General features: G+C 34.6%; 2 protein-coding genes across 3 annotated transcripts; both read left to right on the top strand.

The window, feature by feature from the left end:
• The first annotated feature begins 454 nt into the window (after positions 1–454).
• Positions 455–3752, top strand: LOC110873838 (protein NEN1). The gene is made up of 6 exons (XM_022122850.2): positions 455–929; positions 1456–1613; positions 1735–1781; positions 2411–2474; positions 2560–3215; positions 3369–3752. The coding sequence occupies exons 1-6, from the start codon at positions 650–652 to the stop codon at positions 3604–3606; spliced, it is 1443 nt and encodes a 480-aa protein (XP_021978542.1). The 5' UTR covers positions 455–649; the 3' UTR covers positions 3607–3752.
• Positions 3753–14355: 10603 nt separating this feature from the next.
• Positions 14356–19147, top strand: LOC110873837 (two-component response regulator-like APRR1). Of its 2 annotated transcripts, none has more exons than XM_022122849.2 (6): positions 14356–15415; positions 15910–16068; positions 16168–16301; positions 16460–16624; positions 16798–16894; positions 17947–19147. In XM_022122849.2, the coding sequence occupies exons 1-6, from the start codon at positions 15256–15258 to the stop codon at positions 18726–18728; spliced, it is 1497 nt and encodes a 498-aa protein (XP_021978541.1). In that variant the 5' UTR covers positions 14356–15255; the 3' UTR covers positions 18729–19147. The 2 variants fall into 2 exon arrangements, with proteins under 2 accessions (XP_021978541.1, XP_021978540.1); XM_022122848.2 differs by having other exon boundaries at positions 17938–19147.
• The last annotated feature ends 409 nt before the right edge of the window (positions 19148–19556 follow it).

Below are 19556 nucleotides of genomic sequence, written 5' to 3'. Positions count from 1 at the left end.
TAATTTAAAGGATTCTTAAATATTTTATTGAAAGAAAAAGATAGGTAATTAAAATTAAATGTAAAAGGTGGTGATGATGTGACAATGTTTTTAAGTGTTTTTGTGTTTTCTTATTGGGTGGGGTTTTGATGTTTTTGAAGGGTGAGTGTTTTTCTGATGTGGCAGCTGACTGGACATGTTTTTAGGTGTTGTTATGTGGAAGGTGTCGGCTGAAGTTTCACACTATTCATTAGGTTTACTGTTCACAAGTTTGTGTTTTTAATATATAGGATAATGTTATTTCTTTTTATATATTTTAAATTTAAAAATTTTTAATAAATAGTTGAGTAATGATTGCTAGGGGTTAGGCTTTACCACAACAAATAATCCAAATAGTTGGTTGACCTTGAGGATAAGCATTTGGTTTACATTTTGCGATTTTGACAAATATACTTCGAGGAATTTGTTATTGGGATATCCTTTTCTTGTGAAAGGGTAGAAACGTAACACCACACGCTTCTTCTTCTTCTTCCTCACAAAAACCTCATTTCAAAGTTAAACAAATCCCCCACGCTTACCCACCTATATAAACCAAACCCAAATCACAATCACCCCCAAATTATTGCCCTAAATCTTCAATTTTCCCGCCAATTTCAGAGAGATTTGAGTTATGGAGCCGACTGTAGATCGATCGGAGATAGCTTTCTTCGACCTGGAAACCACAGTCCCGACCCGACCCGGCCAGGGGTTCGCTATATTGGAATTCGGGTCGATTCTCGTTTGCCCTAGGAAAATTATCGAGCTTGAAAGCTACGAGACGTTGGTAAGACCTCATGATCTCTCACTCATCACAACATTATCAGTTCGCGCCAACGGTATTACTGCAGACGACGTCGCATCGGCGCCGACGTTTTCTGATGTTGCAGATAAGGTGTTTGATATGTTGCATGGTAATTATTCAGCTTTGATTTGTTTTGTTTTATGCTAGTAATTAATAATTAATTAACTAGTATGATGACCAAAATAAAAAGGAAATGACCTACTTGCAGCTAATATGATGCAATTTAATATATATTATAATATAATAATCAGGGGGTGTAAACGAGCCATGCCCAACTTGAGCTCGGCTAGGCTCAAGTTCGACTCCTTGAAGGCTCTAAAGCTTGAGCTCGGCTCGTGCAAGCTCCGCTTGGGCTCTGCTTTTTATCATTATTCATTATTTACATAAATACTTTTTATATGATATATAAATTAATCATCTTTTTATAATTGTACATATAGTCATAGTTATGATATAAATATATTAAATAAATATTTATTAAATAAAAAGTTGGCTTAGGCTTCCAGAGTCGTTTAAGCTCATCTCGATTTGAGTATTTAACAAGCTGATCTCGAGTAGCACACGAGCAGCTCGGCTGGTTTGCACCAATAGTGATCATTAGCTGTTATTGAATTGAATTGGTTTGGATTGATTAGGGAGGATTTGGGCGGGTCACAATATAATTAGGTTTGATTGCGTGAGGTTACGGGAGGCGTTTGCACAGATTAATCGGCCACCACCGGAGCCGAAGGGGACGATTGATTCATTGGCATTGTTGACACAGAGGTTTGGGAGGAGAGCTGGTAACATGAAGGTATGATGGCTTGGTGTGATTAAATTTTTGTTCACACTATATGGCTTACATCAATCTTTATAAATTAATTATGTATTATGTGTTCATGGCTATGCTAATTATGGATCCTCTCTGTTTTCAGATGGCCACTCTGGCCAATTATTTCGGGCTTGGAAAGCAATCGCACCGGTAAGAGTTGTTTTTTTTTCACCAACAAAAAAGTGTATAATTGTATTGCTTTAACTATGATACATAAGATGGTTATGTAATCGCGTAACATAAAGTTGTCAATAGCGGCTATAGCGCGCTATGTAGCTAATCGATGAAGTGTCACTATTTGGGTTATAGCGACTGATAGCGTAAATAGCGACAATTATTTTTTTAATTTTTTTTTATCTAAATAGCAATTAGATATAGCTATAAAATAGTTGGATTATAGGTTTTTGTTAAATATACATGTAAAATAGCATATATACCAGGGTATTTTGATATAAATATACATATAAAAATTTTCAAAATGCTTTTTCTAGTGTATCTCTATTTATAAAATAGCGGTCGCTGTTCGTCTCTATTCGCTACGCAGCATGTAGGTCCCTTGTCGCTATTCGCTATTAACAACTATGCGCGTAACCGTCTTGCTTTCTCTCTCCCACTCTTGGTTTAATACTCTTTGATTTTTCGTTACATATCCTTTTTTATATATAACTTTTCCTTCTTTTGTTCATATTCATTTTGGACATCTCACAATTGCATGTCATGATTTGAAGAACGATTTGCATTAGCATTTGGGTTTGACTTTTAGTCAACATTATTTTCAGGAGTTTGGATGATGTTCGAATGAATCTTGAAGTTCTCAAGTATTGCGCAACTGTTCTTTTCTTGGTAATTTCTCACTATTCCCTACACACTCTCAGAGTTCCATTTTTAACCAACACGCCGTAAAATGACCTATTTACCCCTCATGTAGGAATCGAGCCTTCCAGATATATTTACAGGAACCAGTTCGGTTTCTCCAAACACCACCACCAGAAACCGCAGTAATGCAAAAGCTGATGTAGATGGACCCGGCCTGAGCACTAGCCCACCCTCATCTACTAGAAACACTGACAATCAGATTTCTCCTCCAACTCATGATCCAGTTGAACTGGGTCGGGCTCAACCCGACCCGTTTGACCTGGGTCCACTTGTAGATAAAATAGAAACCGAACCCCTTCAACCAAATGATGACATGGAGGAAGAACCATCTATAGCCACTCAGTCCAACACAATTACTGAAAGCAATGAATTTCTCGAACCAGATGAAGTGTCCATACCCTCGGTAACTGTAACCGCAGTCCCATTTTTCCGTGGGCCCCAAAAGATACAAATACTTCACAGAGACACACCATTGCAGATCCACTGTGGTGCCCTAAAAGTACGGTTTGGAGTAAGCACAAGATTTGTTGATCATGCGGGAAGACCGCGATTAAATTTTGTGGTTGATGCATCTCCAAATCTTTGTGGTGTTCTTGACGCGTGTGATAATATTGCTAAGAGGTTTGTGGATTCTGATAGCAACTCTGAGTGGAGACCTGTCGTGAGCAGAAAGCCCGGGTTTTATAACGCACCCACTGTCAGATTCCAGTAAGTATCTTCGTTTCAGTTTCACATACGAATTAACAAAAAGTTCATAAACGACAACAGGTCAAACAAACTAAAAATGACCCGTTTGGACCCATTACCCAACTTGCACGATCCGCTCAACTTGTCACTTTAATTACTATTATCATTATACAGATTACCTACTGTAGCGGAAGGAGATGGCGTTAGATGGATCACAGAGATATACCAGAAAGAATCATCATCGGCGTCCATACAACACGTTGTGTTTAGTAAGTATGATGTGGCGGAACTCGAACAGTTGATTCGTCCTGGTTCGTTTGTGGATGCTTACATCTCTTTAGATCCGTACGACTATCAACAGAACGCTGGGATTCGATTAGTGGCAAAGAAACTGATTGTTGATTCTAACTGAAGGGTTTTGATGTATACCTTGCTGCACTATTAGCTGACTTTTAGAAAACAGTATTTGTTTGATTCTTGTAAAGATGGCCAATTCATTTCTTTTGTTGTTTATGTAGAAAAAGAACAATTAATTAATACCAAATGTTATTATAATCCTCTCTTGTCTTACCTAATTTTGGTTTAAATCATACCTGATTGCCCTGACAAACATGGGGTGTGTGTTTGGTCCCTCGTTAGTGACGGGTTAGGTCAGGTAGGCCTGTTGTTAGTGACGGGTTAGGTCAGGCGGCCTGTTGTCAGTGACGGGTTGGGTCAAGTGGGTTAAAACTTGAAGATAGAAGGGAAACATTAGGTCCCTTTCTTGATGTTGATTTGAATTCAGTTTTGAGTGTGTTTTAAAGGATCTTGATGATGCTAAACATAATGTTTGAGAAATAGTTTTTAAATAACTAATATGTGATTAATAGATTTGATAACTAAATATAATATTTTTTATTGATTATTATACATCTAAATAATTAGAAAATATTATAATAGCACTTTTTTTAATATCAGTGTATAAACTAAAAGATTTGCATCCAAGCTAGAAAAGAAATCATGAACAAAAAAGTACATTTAATTGATTATTAGGCTATGGGGTGTGGTTTTCCTTTCCTATGCCCACCTAGGCGCCATGTCACCACATAGTCCTCCTCATTATTACTACCCTATGGGTGGGGTGGGGTTCCCCTCATTTCTCCTTCCAATTTTTTATTAATTAATTTTATATTTTTATACACATTTCTTCTTCGGAGCGGTCGGGGATTACTTACCGATGGCACCGATTTGAGCTTGGGGGGGGGGGGGTTTCTTAATCGGGGACTCGCTCCACCTCAGCTCCCCGATCAACTTGCCGAGCCCACACCCCATCGTCTTATAATTGTAAGCGTTATTCTTTGTGTCAGTTCCAGAAAGATTTACATGCTTATATAATATTAACTTATATTAAGATTATAAAGCGAGTCGTGTTCATTTCTTGACAGGTAGAACTTGACACGAATCTAAAAATCACATGAGACATACAAACTGAGTATGGATCTGAAAAATCACGTAAAACATAAAAAGGCTGCTTATGGAAATTGAAATCGTGAACTACGGGTTATAAGGGATTAATTCTTTTGATTTCAACATGTATTTTTAATAAATGAATGGAAGATTATAACACTTTTCAGCAAAATAAGAGAGAAGTTTGTGTCAGTCAAAACCCTCAACCTCTCCTGTGTAGGTATGTGCCATGTGCGCCTAACCAGCTGAGCTAGTTTCTTTTCAACAGAAGTTGTGTTAAACTGTTGATTATGTTACTATACACGTATTCTTAATTGTTAGTTATAAAATAGAAAAGAAAATAGAAAATCTTAACAAAAGATGTCCACAACATATGTTTCACATTTCATTTCATTTTAATTTAATGCTTGTAAATTTCATTTTCGATGCTTCTATTGTAGGAATGATATCTTGAGTAGTAGTTTCATGATCTTTCAAACTTCCATCATTGTTAAAATTTGTATATAGTTTTTTAAAGATTTTTAACTATACCCAAAGAATTTATATCAACTATTCTCTCATTATCGCCCTTGCCTCTATCAAACCCATATGTGTCACACCGTAAAAACGTCGCAGCGGAAATACAAACGTGCCGGTGACGGATGTTGGTACCCATAAATGTAACAACCCTCATTAAAAATTATTATTTCTTATGATTTATTGTCCAAAAGGAAACCCTAATTAAGATCCCCAAGTGATTCTACACAAACCCTAAAATTTTCAGAACAATCAGAATTAGGATCAGGGCCCCTAAAACTCGGGGGGGGGGGGTATTCCCTACTTGACGATTATCCTCGTAACTCGCTGTCAAAATCGAATTTAAGATTTCCGTCGACTCAGCTAAGCTAGTTGGACACGTGGCTACCCTATGGTAGATTAAGACCCGTCGCGTCACGCGTAGCCCCAGTGTGACCCCTCGCGTCACGCGAGGAGGTCAAATTCTCAGTATAAATAGAGGGCATTGACACTTAGATTTCTGCGTTGGAACGACGTTAAAATTCAATTCGTACGCTGAGATATCGATTGTTTACTCCAAAAAAACACACTAGTACGAAACGCTGCCGCAAAACAGGGTATTAACTCGATCGCTATTACGATTCAATGTCCGATCGATTGAAACTATCTGATGAATGTTTAAGTGCTGCTCAAACTTGGGTTATACTTTGTCATTTGTTGTGATTCCGACAGGATGTTTGAGTGTTGTCCGAACTCGGGCTATACTCTGTCATTCATTGCGAATCCGCTGGATGTTTAAGTATCGCACTTTGTCATTTGTTGTGAGGGTTTGATCTCGTGAGTTATCGTAAATGTGGTATTAAGTTACTTACCTAGTTTCGTGTGCATTATTGTTTAAATTAGGTTATTAGGCTTATCCGTAAGCTAAACTCTACCCCATACACTTACAAATCAAAGTAGATAGCTCAAGTGACCATTTTGTTTATCTACCGAGAAAAGCAAAGGCGAGTTCACACTTTCTTCAAGGCACGACCATCCTCCGTGGGTAGGATGCCAAAAGTATTCCTGCATATTCTCCTTGGGTAGGATATGTACGACCATCCTCCATAGGTAGGATGCCACTATAAAATCCTGCGTACTCTCCTTGGGTAGATTACGTACGTTCGTTCTCCTTGGGTAGAACAACTACAACTATGGGGTAACCCCCACGGCTAGTAAGCCAGCGAACCAACCGTGAATTCACTCAACTTTGTTGTTGACTCGTTGTTACATGCCTTGCAGGTCGTTAGGTCCCTAGCTTAAGAAGCTTGCACGAGGAGGCGTGGTCGTTGTGGGAAAACATTTCAACTTATATTAAACTTATGTTTTGGTTTTATGCTTCCGCTGTAAACTTAAAACTATGTTTTGACACCAATTGTATTGTGTTGGATTTTATAAACTACTTACATGCTTGTTCAATATGATTGGTGGCTATGATCCTGGGCATGTCACGCCTCCAAGGCGGGGTGGGGTTTTTAGGGGTGTGACAGATTGGTATCAGAGCCATTGGTTATAGTGAACTTGGTTTTAATAAGGGAAAAAGTTTTTGGCAAAACCAGACTATAACCTGTACAGTGCTCAATGATCCGCAACGATGCTTCGCTCTAAGTGCAAGACTCAATACTTTACTGTGTTCTATAATATTCATTTTATGTGTTACGGCTAAGGTTAAGTTCTCCCTAAGTATTTCATGTATCCAACTTTAAGAAATATCTATCTGACGAATCGCTGGTAGTACGTCTTCAAGACATAAGTGAATGAAAAATTTAAAGATTAGTTGAGAAACCATTTTAGATAGAAGACAGAAAGGTTAAGTTTCTCGAGCATAAAAGATTAGTACTGGTCAAAGTCAAATAGGTGTCGAAGAAAGGACCGGAATATACTTAGGAACTCGAATCGGAAATAAAGCGAAAGTATCCTAACTTATTCCAATAAATCTCGAGGACGAGATTTAAATAAGGTGGGGAGAATGTAACAACCCTCATTAAAAATTACTATTTCTTATGATTTATTGTCCAAAAGGAAACCCTAATTAAGATCCCCAAGTGATTCTGCACAAACCCTAAAATTTTCAGAACAATCAAAATTAGGATCAGGGCCCCTAAAACTCAGGGGGGGTATTCTCTACTTGACGATTATCCTCGTAACTCGCTGTCAAAATCGAATTTAAGATTTCCGTCGACTCAGCTAAGCTAGTTGGACACGTGGCTACCCTATGGTAGATTGAGACCCGTCGCGTCATGCGTAGCCCCAGGGTGACCCCTCGCGTCACGCGATGAGGTCAAATTCTTAGTATAAATAGAGGGCATTGGCACTTAGATTTCTGCGTTGGAACGACGTTAAAATTCAATTCGTACGCTGAGATATCGATTGTTTACTCCAAAAACACACACTAGTACGAAACGCTGCCGCAAAACAGGGTATTAACTCGATCGCTATTACGATTCAATGTCCGATCGATTGAAACTATCTGATGAATGTTTAAGTGCTGCTCAAACTTGGGTTATACTTTGTCATTTGTTGTGATTCCGACAGGATGTTTGAGTGTTGTCCGAACTCGGGCTATACTCTGTCATTCATTGCGAATCCGCTGGATGTTTAAGTATCGCACTTTGTCATTTGTTGTGAGGGTTTGATCTCGTGAGTTATCGTAAATGTGGTATTAAGTTACTTACCTAGTTTCGTGTGCATCATTGTTTAAATTAGGTTATTAGGCTTATCAGTAAGCTAAAATCTACCCCATACACTTACAAATCAAAGTAGATAGCTCAAGTGACCATTTTGTTTATCTACCGAGCAAAGCAAAGGTGAGTTCACACTTTCTACAAGGCACGGCCATCCTCCGTGGGTAGGATGCCAACAGTATTCCTGCATATTCTCCTTGGGTAGGATATGTACGGCCATCCTCCATAGGTAGGATGCCACTATAAAATCCTGCGTATTCTCCTTGGGTAGATTACGTACGTTCGTTCTCCTTGGGTAGAACAACTACAACTATGGGGTAACCCCCACGACTAGTAAGCCAGCGAACCAACCGTGAATTCACTCAACTTTGTTGTTGACTCGTTGTTACATGCCTTGCAGGTCGTTAGGTCCCTAGCTTAAGGAGCTTGCACGAGGAGGCGTGGTCGTTGTGGGAAAACATTTCAACTTATATTAAACTTATGTTTTGGTTTTATGCTTCCACCGTAAACTTAAAACTATGTTTTGACACCAATTGTATTGTGTTGGATTTTATAAATTACTTACATGCTTGTTCAATATGATTGGTGGCTATGATCCTGGGCATGTCACGCCTCCAAGGCGGGGTGGGGTTTTTGGGGGTGTGACAATAAATATCTTAGTAGACGATATAATGTTTATTTTGGACATATCAGTTATTTAAAACATGAGTTTCGAGTTTAAAGTTTAAACACAAACCACGATCACAACATAGTTGTCTTGATCCTTATAGATCCAAATACACACGGTCCCAAGTAAGTTTCAGAAGTTGTCCAAAACGTTTTTAAACACAACAAGTATCACTACCACAGGATATGCCAAAATCCCAAAACCGAACTCATGTACCTAAAGAACACGTAAAATCAAATGTCAACACAAAGGAAGGTGAGTTCACATATTCAAATTATAACAATTTATTTAAGGAAAACTTTCTTATTATGAATTTTTATAACAAAACATCCATATATAATTAAGAAAGTAAATTTTATTTCGTTCATCAAAATCCGAGGGTCAGCTATCGTGAGCAGTTCCTGAAAACCTCTGATACAGATCATTTCCAAAAGTTTTTATATTAAATTTCTAGCACCAATTGTTCGGATTCGTAAGTTTGCAAGACATTACGAACTATATATCAACAGTGAAGGTATAATTAAGTTAGACACTAATCAAAATATAAATTCGTCGCTTGACCTGACACGGGGCTACCGGTCACGATGGGGTGGTCAACCCGATAGATCTATCAACAATTCCACGCTTGCAATAGTAATGATTAAATTGGCCGAGTTTGCACCAAGTGCCACATAATGGGTCACTCAATGTGCCAGCCTCATGAACAATATATATATCTTATTAAAATGATAAATTTAATATTTGATGTTATTCAAACACTGTCATCCTCCCTGTTTCTTCATGAAACAATTATATATTCACGGATTACACAAAACCCACTTAATCAAACATCATTAAAACACCAAATTCGACTTACTTAATGTTAGAGACACTTAAGTGATCAATATTTCAGGTTCATGCATCCGATTTTCATTGAGATTCCTACCCAATTTGATGAAATTGGTGAAACTAGGGTTTCACCCTTTCCCTCTGCCATTGTTCGATCGACCAGAGACACACACACATTCTTTTATTGTTTAATTATAACATTTTCCATTTGCCCCCTTTTAGTCTTTGTAGTTTTTGATTGTTATTGTTTAGTCACAAGACTTCATTACTAACATTTAACTTGTATTTATAACCAAGTTCACTAACTTAGTTACCTCAATATCGCACCATGTAAAATAAATCGTTCTTGTAATTTAACATTTGGGTTTTTGGGGCGTTACATCTTGACCAATGATTCAAATTTAACATGATAAATGTTTATCATTATTTAAATTATACACCGAAAATTTTTGTTTACGATTTTTTATTTATCATTATTTTTTGTTTACATCTTAAAGATAAAGAAATTATCCAATTATCAAATATTGTTAATAATAATTAGAAATAACTTTATAATCGTAATGTAATTTTTTAACATACGATAAGGATTTTTATGAATTTTTAAATATTTATTATTATAGGAATTAAAATAATGCTAAGTGATATGCATATATTAAATTAAAAAAAAATATGTTAACTAAAATAATTATAAATAAAAATTATGAGATTAAATGAAAGAATGACTTTTGACATTATTTGGAGTCTTTTATTACTATTTTTTATTATTTATTTTTTATTTATCTATACTATATAATAAAAGAAACCATATTTGGGACACTTGTCATCATATTAAACCATGTCTTATAGATAATTATTATTTAGTTTAATCTCTTATGAATAATTATTATTTAGTTTAATATCTTATAGATAACTAGAAACCATTTGGTATTATATTATATTTATAGTTTGCATTAGAAGCCATTTGGTATTATATTTATAGTTTACATTATAGAATAAAGTTAAAGATTAAAAAGTATATTATAGCTCATAGATTCTTCGTTTGCTTTCGAGATGAATTTTTATTTGATTTTTTATCTTATATAAGCATATATTTATTTTAGATACCCTACTTACATGGTCAATGGGGTTAATTTTAAAATAGTAATAACACGATTAATGTTTAATAGTTGCAAAAACAAGATTTGGCATATGTCATCCATTATGTTCTTTTTATTTCTTTATCAATTTTTACATTTATAATATGTTAATATTAGGTTAGGAACCCGTGTATTATACGGGTTGAATAAATATAATTTTATATATTAAATAATTAAAAACTCCATATATTTCACAAATTGAATAAAACTAATTTTATGCACCAAATAATAATTATAAAAAGTTTTACTTTTAAAACTCTCATGTATTACACAGGCTCATGTCTTATAGATAATTATTATTTAGTTTAATCTCTTACGGATAATTATTATTTAGTTTAATCTCTTTTAGATAATTATTATTTAGTTTAATATATTCTAATTAATTATAGATAACTCTCCTACTAAATATTATTTAATTTAATCAACAAAACCAAACTTTGTGATAATATATTATTTATTTTTTTTCATTATTAAAAAAAGTTTATTATATTGATTTTACTAGGTTAGAACCCCGTGTATTACACGGGTTGAATAAATGTAATTTTATATATTAAGGGCATGTTTGGCTAAGCTTATTAGAGTTAAAAAGGACTTTTGGGAAAAAGACTTTTTAAAAATAGTGTTTGCATTAGCTTATGGGGTGGGAAAAGTCAATAAATCAATAAGTTATTTTTTTAAAAAGTGTTTGGCTTAGCTTATTGATTTAAAATGACTAAAATGGACATTCTTTCATAAGGGGGTGTTAAAAAATAAGGGGTATATTGGTAATTTGTTGTTTGAAAAGCTATAAGCTGATCAAGAAGTCACAATCTCTTAACTTTTCAAAAACTTCTTTTCCTTCATATCAAAAAGTCATTTTAAAAAACACTTTTCAATTTGTCAAACACTATAAACTCCTTATTGACTTTTTGATAAGTCAATAAGCCAATAAGTTAGTTTGAAAAGCTTAGCCAAACATGCACTAAATAATAAAAAAAGTTATATATTTGAGAAACCCGTGTATTGTAACGGTTGAGTTAATTTAATTCTATATATTAAATAATGAAAAAGTTACATTTTTAAGAACATCATGTGTTATACGGGTTGAGCACATGTAATTTTATATACCAAATAATAAAAAGTTATATCTTTATAAACCCTATGTATTATATGGATTGAATAAATCTAATTTTGTACACTACATAATAAAAATTTATATTTTTTAAAAACCTCGTGTATTACACGAGTTGCATAAATGTAATTTTGTGTAGTAATATCTCTAAAAAAACTAACGGATATACTCGATATACGATAAATGGGGTGATTGTGGTAATGGTTCTTATAAATGTCACGTAAACATAGTGATTACTGCATTTGAGTTGAGAATTGAACACGGAAATAAAAGTATAGAACCAATAAACATTGATTAATATTTTTGTTTACCCGTTATAAACATTTTTTAAATAGGTTCTATTCTTAACTACTTTAGTTTAATAAAATAAATAAATAAAATTTTGTTCCCCCCCCCCCCCCCCGGCTAGAAATTACGATTTTACACCAATTTATTATTTTATACCCACTTTAAAATTATGGTTTTGCCCCCATTTTAAAATTACGTCTTTGCCCCCGGTTTAAAATAAAATTATGCTTTTGCCACCAGCTAAAAGTTACGATTTTCCCCTCGGTTCAAAATTAAGATATCACCCTCAATTCAAAATTAAGTTTTTGCCTCAAGTACAAAATAAAAATATGGTTTTCCCCTAGCTAAAAGTTAGGATTTTACCTTCGGGATAAAAATTTTGATTTTTCCCCCAAGTAAAAAACAAAAATATGACTTTACCCACAGCTAAAAATCGTGTTAAGTAGTTGCATAACACTCTTTTTACTTTTTCTTTCTAGCAAAACTATAGTACTATTTTTTTAGTTAGTTGAGAATTATTTGGTCATCGCCCCGTAACGCAAACGGGGTATCACCTAATTGTATATAACATTTGTAATTGTTAACACTGTTTTATATTATATTGTATGGCCTACAATTAATTTGGAATTTTGTGTAACTTAATTAATATTTTATTTTTTTCGGTTTTGAGAAGATAAAAGTAAATACGCAATTCCTCACCCATAATTGTATATTATAATGCAATATATATCGTAACTTTTTTTTTTATTTTTTATTGTATTATATTAATTATCTATAAGAGATGGCCTCATATAATGACAAGTGTCCCTAAAGTGGTTTCTTTTATTATATAGTATAGATTACATAATTTTTAAACAAATTGTATATAACTTTTAATATTACTTTATATATAAAATTAGATTTATTACGGGTTTTTTAAAATATAATGTATTTTATATTTATATTTTATAACTCAAATAGCCGCTTATTTGCTTCCTGAATAACATGTTTGACCACTGTGTATTCTTTTCAATAATCATCTCCGTAATCACCATATCTATGGCGTACCGAGTATATCCATTATTTTTTTTAAATATAATTTTCTTATTATTTGGTATATAAAATAATATTTATTCAACTCGTGTAATACAAGAGGGTTTTTTAAGATATAACTTTTGATTATTTGGTAAACAATATTACATTTATTCAACCCATTCAACCCGTACAATACATATGATTCTTATAGATATAACTTTTTATTATTTAACTAGATATACCACCCGCCGCATTGCGGCGGGGATTCAATAGTTATATATCATGTTAGATGAAAGGCAAATGTTTCTCACATGACCACGAGCCTGTGTGTAAAACCGAGAAAAAAATAACTAAGTCGATCTCTGACTCGCACGTTGCGACATGCTTATAAAACGGGGAAAAATAGACGGGCTGCGACGGACATGTCAAACAGGAAAAAAATATATGAAAAACGTTGAACCTCACACGCACATTGCGGCGTGTTAAGTCGGAAATTTAGAGCGACACGTTAAACGGAGAACTTATGAAAGATGAAAAGTATATAAGAGACTAAAGTTGAAAGTAAAAAAAACGTTGAGATTAAATTACAAAAGATGAAAAGCTTTGGATTGAAAGTAAAAAAAAATAAAGGGGTTAAATTGCAAAAGATGAAAACTTTTGAATTAGAAGTGAAAATTAATCAAAGGGGTTAAAATACCAAAGATCGAAACTTTAGACTTAAATTGCCAAATATTGAAACTTTGGAGTTAAAAAAAGAAATTAATTAAACAAAAGAGATGAATAGATTTAGTTAAATTGATATTTAATATAATTATTATTTAATTAAAGAGATAAATAAAAAACTAAGGGTGAGAAATTACCAGAGAATGACACATGTCCAAAAAGGATTTTTGTTTATTAGTATAGAAAGATATATATAAAATTAAATTTATTCAAATCATGCAATAAAGGAGGTTTTTAAAGATATATTGTTTTATTATTTAGTATATAAAATTTATTTATTTAACTCGTGTAATACACGGGGTTATAAGTTAGTTAGATTCATATACCAAAAGCATTTTAATATCTACCTGGCTATTCAAAGAAAAATCAGATTTTTATACGGACAAAGATCACGATCCGCATATCTTATACTATTTTATTATATTTTATTTTATTTTTATTCATTATAAGTTAGGCAATCTCGTTTTGTTCATTATCGAAACTGATTTATTCCAGCCTGGCTCAGTCAGCCTAACCCACGTGTCTCCGCCAATAATATCTTCAATCTGCTGACGTGGAAAGATCTTTTTGACGACGTGTCCTCTTCCCCATCCCAAACAAACTATCCTCACGCGCTCCACAAATCACTTTTATCCACACTTTTTATCCACGTCAGATTTCCTTCTAACATGCGCCTACCTTACCCTCCACTCTCATCTTCACCATCCGTTTACTGTCACCCTGCCTAAATCCACGGCTCAAAATAGCCAAATAATACTCTACCCCGGTGCACGGTAGCATCCGTCACTTAGAAAAGTGAACATTTTCAGTTATCTCCACTTCATGATCCAACATTATTCAACGATCTCCTTCTTTTCACACTTTTTCACTCTTTCCGGCTGAATTCTCCGGTGAAAACTTCCGGCGGTATTCGAGATCGAGTTCAGGTACCAACGGCTTTCGATTTTTCTTCCGGTTAAATTATACGAGCATCAAGTGGATCTACTGTTGTATCTACGTTTTTCATGATGATAACGTGCGCCGGACGTTAGGTTTAAGTCGGAGAAACGTCATTTCAACAAGTTTCTGTTGTATTATTGAAGTATTGATTTACTTAGGTTTTATTTTTGTTCAGTTTATTGTGTTAGAACCGTAGTGATATGTTGTTAATGGAGTTTATCGAGTTCGAAAACGATAAATCTAGATCGTTTACGCATGAAGAATACTAGTATTGAAGTTTTGCTTAAATTAGGTATTGTGTGAGAACTCTAGTGATATGTTGTTGTTGAAGCGTATTGAGTTAGAAAACAATAACTCTTGATTGTTTACGCATGAAGTATAGGAGATGTTCTGGTGTAGTGGAAGTTCTATAGTGTTAGATTCTGTTTTCTGATAACCGCTAGTTGAATTTGGGGATTTATGGTTGAAATTAGGTTTTTGTCGATTTTGATTGCGTCAGAACTGTTGTTAATAGAGTTGATTGAATTAGAAATTGCAACTCTAGATCATTTACGCACGAAGAACAGGAGATTTTCTGGTGTAATGGAAGTTCTCTAGTATTAGGTTCTGTTTTGTGATACATACATGCTTGTTGACTTTGGGGGTTTCTGGTTGAAATTATAAGGAGAGAGTGGTGAGGTTGATTTGATTGATGTGCGAGATGGAGCCGAGGGGAATTCCGTTGGGCGGAGGTGGTGGGATGACTGGGGATGGGTTTATTGATCGCAGTAAAGTGAGGATTTTACTTTGTGATAATGATTCCAACGCTTCTGGAGATGTTTTTACTCTTCTTTGTAAATGCTCCTATCAAGGTATGTTCATCTACAGTCTTGTTGATTTTTCTTATTAGTTTTATCTTAATCAGTGATTGGTGATTTGCTTGTTTATGTAAAGTTGGGAGCTCATTTAACTTTTGGATAGTTGGTTTATCTCTACATGATTGTATTGGATGATTAACTATTAAGTTTCTGTAAAATTTTTATACATTGCTTGTTGATGGTGGTGACTGTGACCTATCATAGTAGGTCCAATTCTTTTGACAAATTTTAATTCAAAACCCAATTCTTTCAAATTCCAATTACTTTCACAAATTCCATTTCCTTCAAAAATATTCAATGAGCCAAACACCCCTAAATGTGGGGTAGCCTGAAAAGAAATGAGGACAGGACTACGGTATATATGCTGTAGGATTATTTGCAATGATGTAATCAATGTAAATTACAACAAAAAGGTTAACAGCAGTAATTAGATTCGATGGAGGGGGTATTTATATTTGTTATATGAGTATATTTTTTGTGTGTTTCAGTGATTCAAGTGAAATCTCCCAGGCAAGTGATTGATGCGCTGAATGCTGAGGGACCAAACATAGATATCATTCTTTCTGAAGTTGATCTTCCTAAAGCCAAAGGCTTGAAGATGTTAAAATGCATTATGAGAAAAGAGTTGCAACGCATTCCTGTTATCAGTAAGTTTAGTGATGACGAATTCATTATTCTTCGTGTCATAGTTTTTCATATTTATTGGGAACAAACCTCGTTTTATTTATCATTTCTTCTTTTATCAGTGATGTCTGCACAGGATGAAGTTCCCCTTGTTGTCAAGTGTTTAAGCCTTGGAGCAGCTGATTATCTTGTGAAGCCTTTAAGGATTAATGAACTCTTGAATTTGTGGACACACATGTGGAGAAGACGACGAATGGTATGTTTTGAATGTTGTTTTCTTGGACAAGTGATTCTTGCATACATACATGTTAGATCATTTAAAAGTCTTGCTGATGGAGACTTTATTCACTGTCCTAAGCCATTAATTATCTATGTTACTGGTTTTTATTGTGATATTAACCATTAGTTTGGCAGCTTGGATTGACTGAGAAGAAGACGATGAACTGTGAATTTGACCTGGTACTTTCAGACCATAGTGATGCTAAAACAACTAGTACAGTGTTTTCTGATGATACGGATGAGAAGTCAAGGAAAAGTGCCAATCTAGAGATGTCTTTATCAATCCATCATGAAAATGAGGTGCAATTCAGTGTTTTTTTATATAACTGTAATGCGCATAAATTTGAAAATCAGACTTGAATGCGTGGATCATATCCAACTCAAATTCAATTTGTGCTGAAGTTCACTATTTTCTCCCTTTTTATGAGCTTTGGTGACTAATTTAACTTGCTAAATATTCTTGTTGCTTTCAGATTAATGTGACGTTAGCTCATGGTCCTGCAGATGAACAACTTGTTCGTTTATCAACTGATAGATTTGGTTTGCCAGAAACCAATGACTATCAACCAGGTGAACAGATTCTCCAATCCAAATTCTTTTGCTATTAGCATGCTTTTTTCTTTAATGATAATGGTTATATAAATCAGACTTAATCCATTAGTGGAGGGTTCAAATGAGAAGAAACTCTTTGTAAGAAGAAAAAATAAGAAATTTCAACCAATAAGAATGCTTAACTTAATATTTGTATTTAATGTTATAGTATATTGTTAAACTTGCATAGATCATTAACTTGTAGTCTTCCTCTTTAATAACTAACTACATTAAATTTGTAACTTATTTTCAAAATATATATTTTTTTCACAAAAAAAATAAATAAATTAGAATGTAGGATAAAATTAGGAGCTATGTAGGATAAAGTGTAGGATAAATTTCGATATGTGTAGTATAAAATTTGATAATGTATAGAATATATGTAGGATAGAATTTTATATGTGTAAGATAAAATGAAATGCCAATGAGGTAGTGGTGGAGTGGTTGGGGAAAGACTTGGTGTTCCTTGTGACCCAGGTTCGACTCCCACTCTCCCCATTATTTTCTATGGCATCCGGGTGAAGGGCGAATACGGGTGGCGCCGGTTCATCTAGGATGGGAGGCGAGATTTTACCGATTATTCCACTGTCGTGCCTTCGAGCAGGTGGAGGCCGGGTTTCCGCGCATCTGAGAGAGCCAAGAGGCTGGCGGCGGTCGAGTAGTCGACCTTGGCCACAGCGCCCGGTGTCACGGTGGTTGGCACGTCGTTCCTTGCCGTTCAAAAAAAAAAAAAAGATAAAATGAAATTGACCAATTAATTAGAGAGATAATAACTAATGTAAAGAGTTGTAAACTATTTAATGTTTTAATATTATACCCCTTTTTTTTCTTAAATTGATTTTCTTCTTATTTGATCCTCCCCCATTATTATTCATATAATAATTATATTAAAAGTGAACAAAAAAGTTGTTTTGGTCCCATTTCAGCTCACACTAAAAAGTACCCGTTCGTTTTTTTTTTTCGTTACCGCAGACATGCTACTGATTATGCTTTTATGTTATCATGGCTTACATTTTTCATAGGTTTTACAGGGATATTCGTGTCTAGCCCAAAGAAGAGTAAACTAAAGATAGGTCAATCTTCTGCGTTTTTTACATATGTCAACATGAGCAAGCCCACAAGAAACGCTTCAGGGGTTTTAGCATCTGTTGATGAAGCTACTCTGCTATCAAAAGCTCACAAAGAGTCAAGCTTGTGTGGTGACGTGGACAGTCCGCCTGTCAACCTTTTCGCTCAAAATATCCCAGAAAAAGCTAGAACATGTGGCGAGCATAGGCTTAACGATACTCAAGGACATTATCACACACAAGTTAAGGAAACTCAATCCCAGATAGCCGAGTTTCCTAACAGTAACAGTTTTAATCCACATTCTGCTTATCCTTATTACCAACATGAAGCAATGAATCAGGTTATGATGCCGTCATCATCGTTATCAATGTATCATGCACATTATCCACCTCATCACATGGCTGGAATGACATCATTCCCTTACTACCCATCGGTGAATCTTAGCATACAACCTGAGCAGATGCCCCACCCATGGTCCGCGTATGGAACAACATCATCCAATAATGGAAAGGGTCAAAGTCAAACCATTGACCGCAGAGAAGCAGCCTTGCGTAAATTCAGACAGAAGAGAAAACAGCGTTGCTTTGATAAGAAAATCAGATATGTTAATAGGAAAAAGTTAGCTGAGAGACGACCTCGTGTAAGGGGACAGTTTGTGAGGAAGGTTAATGGGATAGACGTGGATCTCAATGGGCACCCTGTTTCTACCGATTTTGATGATGACGATGATGAAGACGAAGAATGATGAATAAGCAGGCCGAGTTCATTCCATTTAATGATTCAGCAGTTTTTGTGAATGACTGAAAGTCTGAAATGAATGCAATATATGCGATCTCCAGTGAAAACCGTTGTGTGACCAAATTGGACTGTGATTTTTGATAAATTATCATTGATCTTTGGTGGCATGACGGCGGTGGTGTCATTATGTCTCAGTCAAGAAGAAATGCAGCTAAAAATGGTAAGTTATAAGTATCTTCATGAAGTTTGGATAGAGAATCACATGGTTCATTGGTTACTGGAGAATGTATGTCTGATGATCCTTGAATGATCAGCTGGTAATTGTTATGCTCTTGAAATCTTGTCTATACATTGTTTTATGGGCTTCCTTTTCTTTATATTTTGTACATTTACATCATATTAAATGGAAGCTATTGTTATCTCCAATTCTCCATGTTTAATGACTACGGCAGGCGATTGGCAACATTACCTTGTGCTTATAGTATATTAATTTGGCCAGAACCAGCTGTTTAATCACAATTAACTAAGTTAACCGAACCACATCTCATTGTAGCTGAAACTGATCTGGTATATAAGTATAAAACCAAAACATTAGTTATAGATTTGGTTGTGGTCCGACTTATAACTGAAGCTCACATGGGGAATGTGATTTGGTTGGTATCGGTTCAAAATCGTTTCATCATGTATTCAGCACTAGGAATCCAAAGGTCTAAAATTTTTTTATTAATCAAATCTTGTCCACTATAGTACTGCCCATATAATTATTTTAAGAACTTATAACACTAGTATTTTCAATGTATTTGGATAAAATGATAATTAAATAACCATATATTTG

Source organism: Helianthus annuus, chromosome 8, assembly GCF_002127325.2.
Source record: "Helianthus annuus cultivar XRQ/B chromosome 8, HanXRQr2.0-SUNRISE, whole genome shotgun sequence".
NCBI lineage: Eukaryota > Viridiplantae > Streptophyta > Magnoliopsida > Asterales > Asteraceae > Helianthus > Helianthus annuus.
This window is presented reverse-complemented; position numbering and strand designations above follow the sequence as displayed.

What these genes read in the sequence shown, in the direction of transcription:
- LOC110873838 (XM_022122850.2), top strand. Translation starts at nt 650, where the DNA reads ATGGAGCCGACTGTAGATCGATCGGAGATAGCTTTCTTCGACCTGGAA. An exon ending in GGAGAGCTGGTAACATGAAG is followed by an intron (nt 1,614 to 1,734) that starts GTATGATGGCTT and finishes CTCTGTTTTCAG; the next exon opens with ATGGCCACTCTGGCCAATTA. An exon ending in CTTGGAAAGCAATCGCACCG is followed by an intron (nt 1,782 to 2,410) that starts GTAAGAGTTGTT and finishes CATTATTTTCAG; the next exon opens with GAGTTTGGATGATGTTCGAA.
- LOC110873837 (XM_022122848.2), top strand. Translation starts at nt 15,256, where the DNA reads ATGTGCGAGATGGAGCCGAGGGGAATTCCGTTGGGCGGAGGTGGTGGG. An exon ending in GCAACGCATTCCTGTTATCA is followed by an intron (nt 16,069 to 16,167) that starts GTAAGTTTAGTG and finishes TTCTTTTATCAG; the next exon opens with TGATGTCTGCACAGGATGAA. An exon ending in CAATCCATCATGAAAATGAG is followed by an intron (nt 16,625 to 16,797) that starts GTGCAATTCAGT and finishes TGTTGCTTTCAG; the next exon opens with ATTAATGTGACGTTAGCTCA.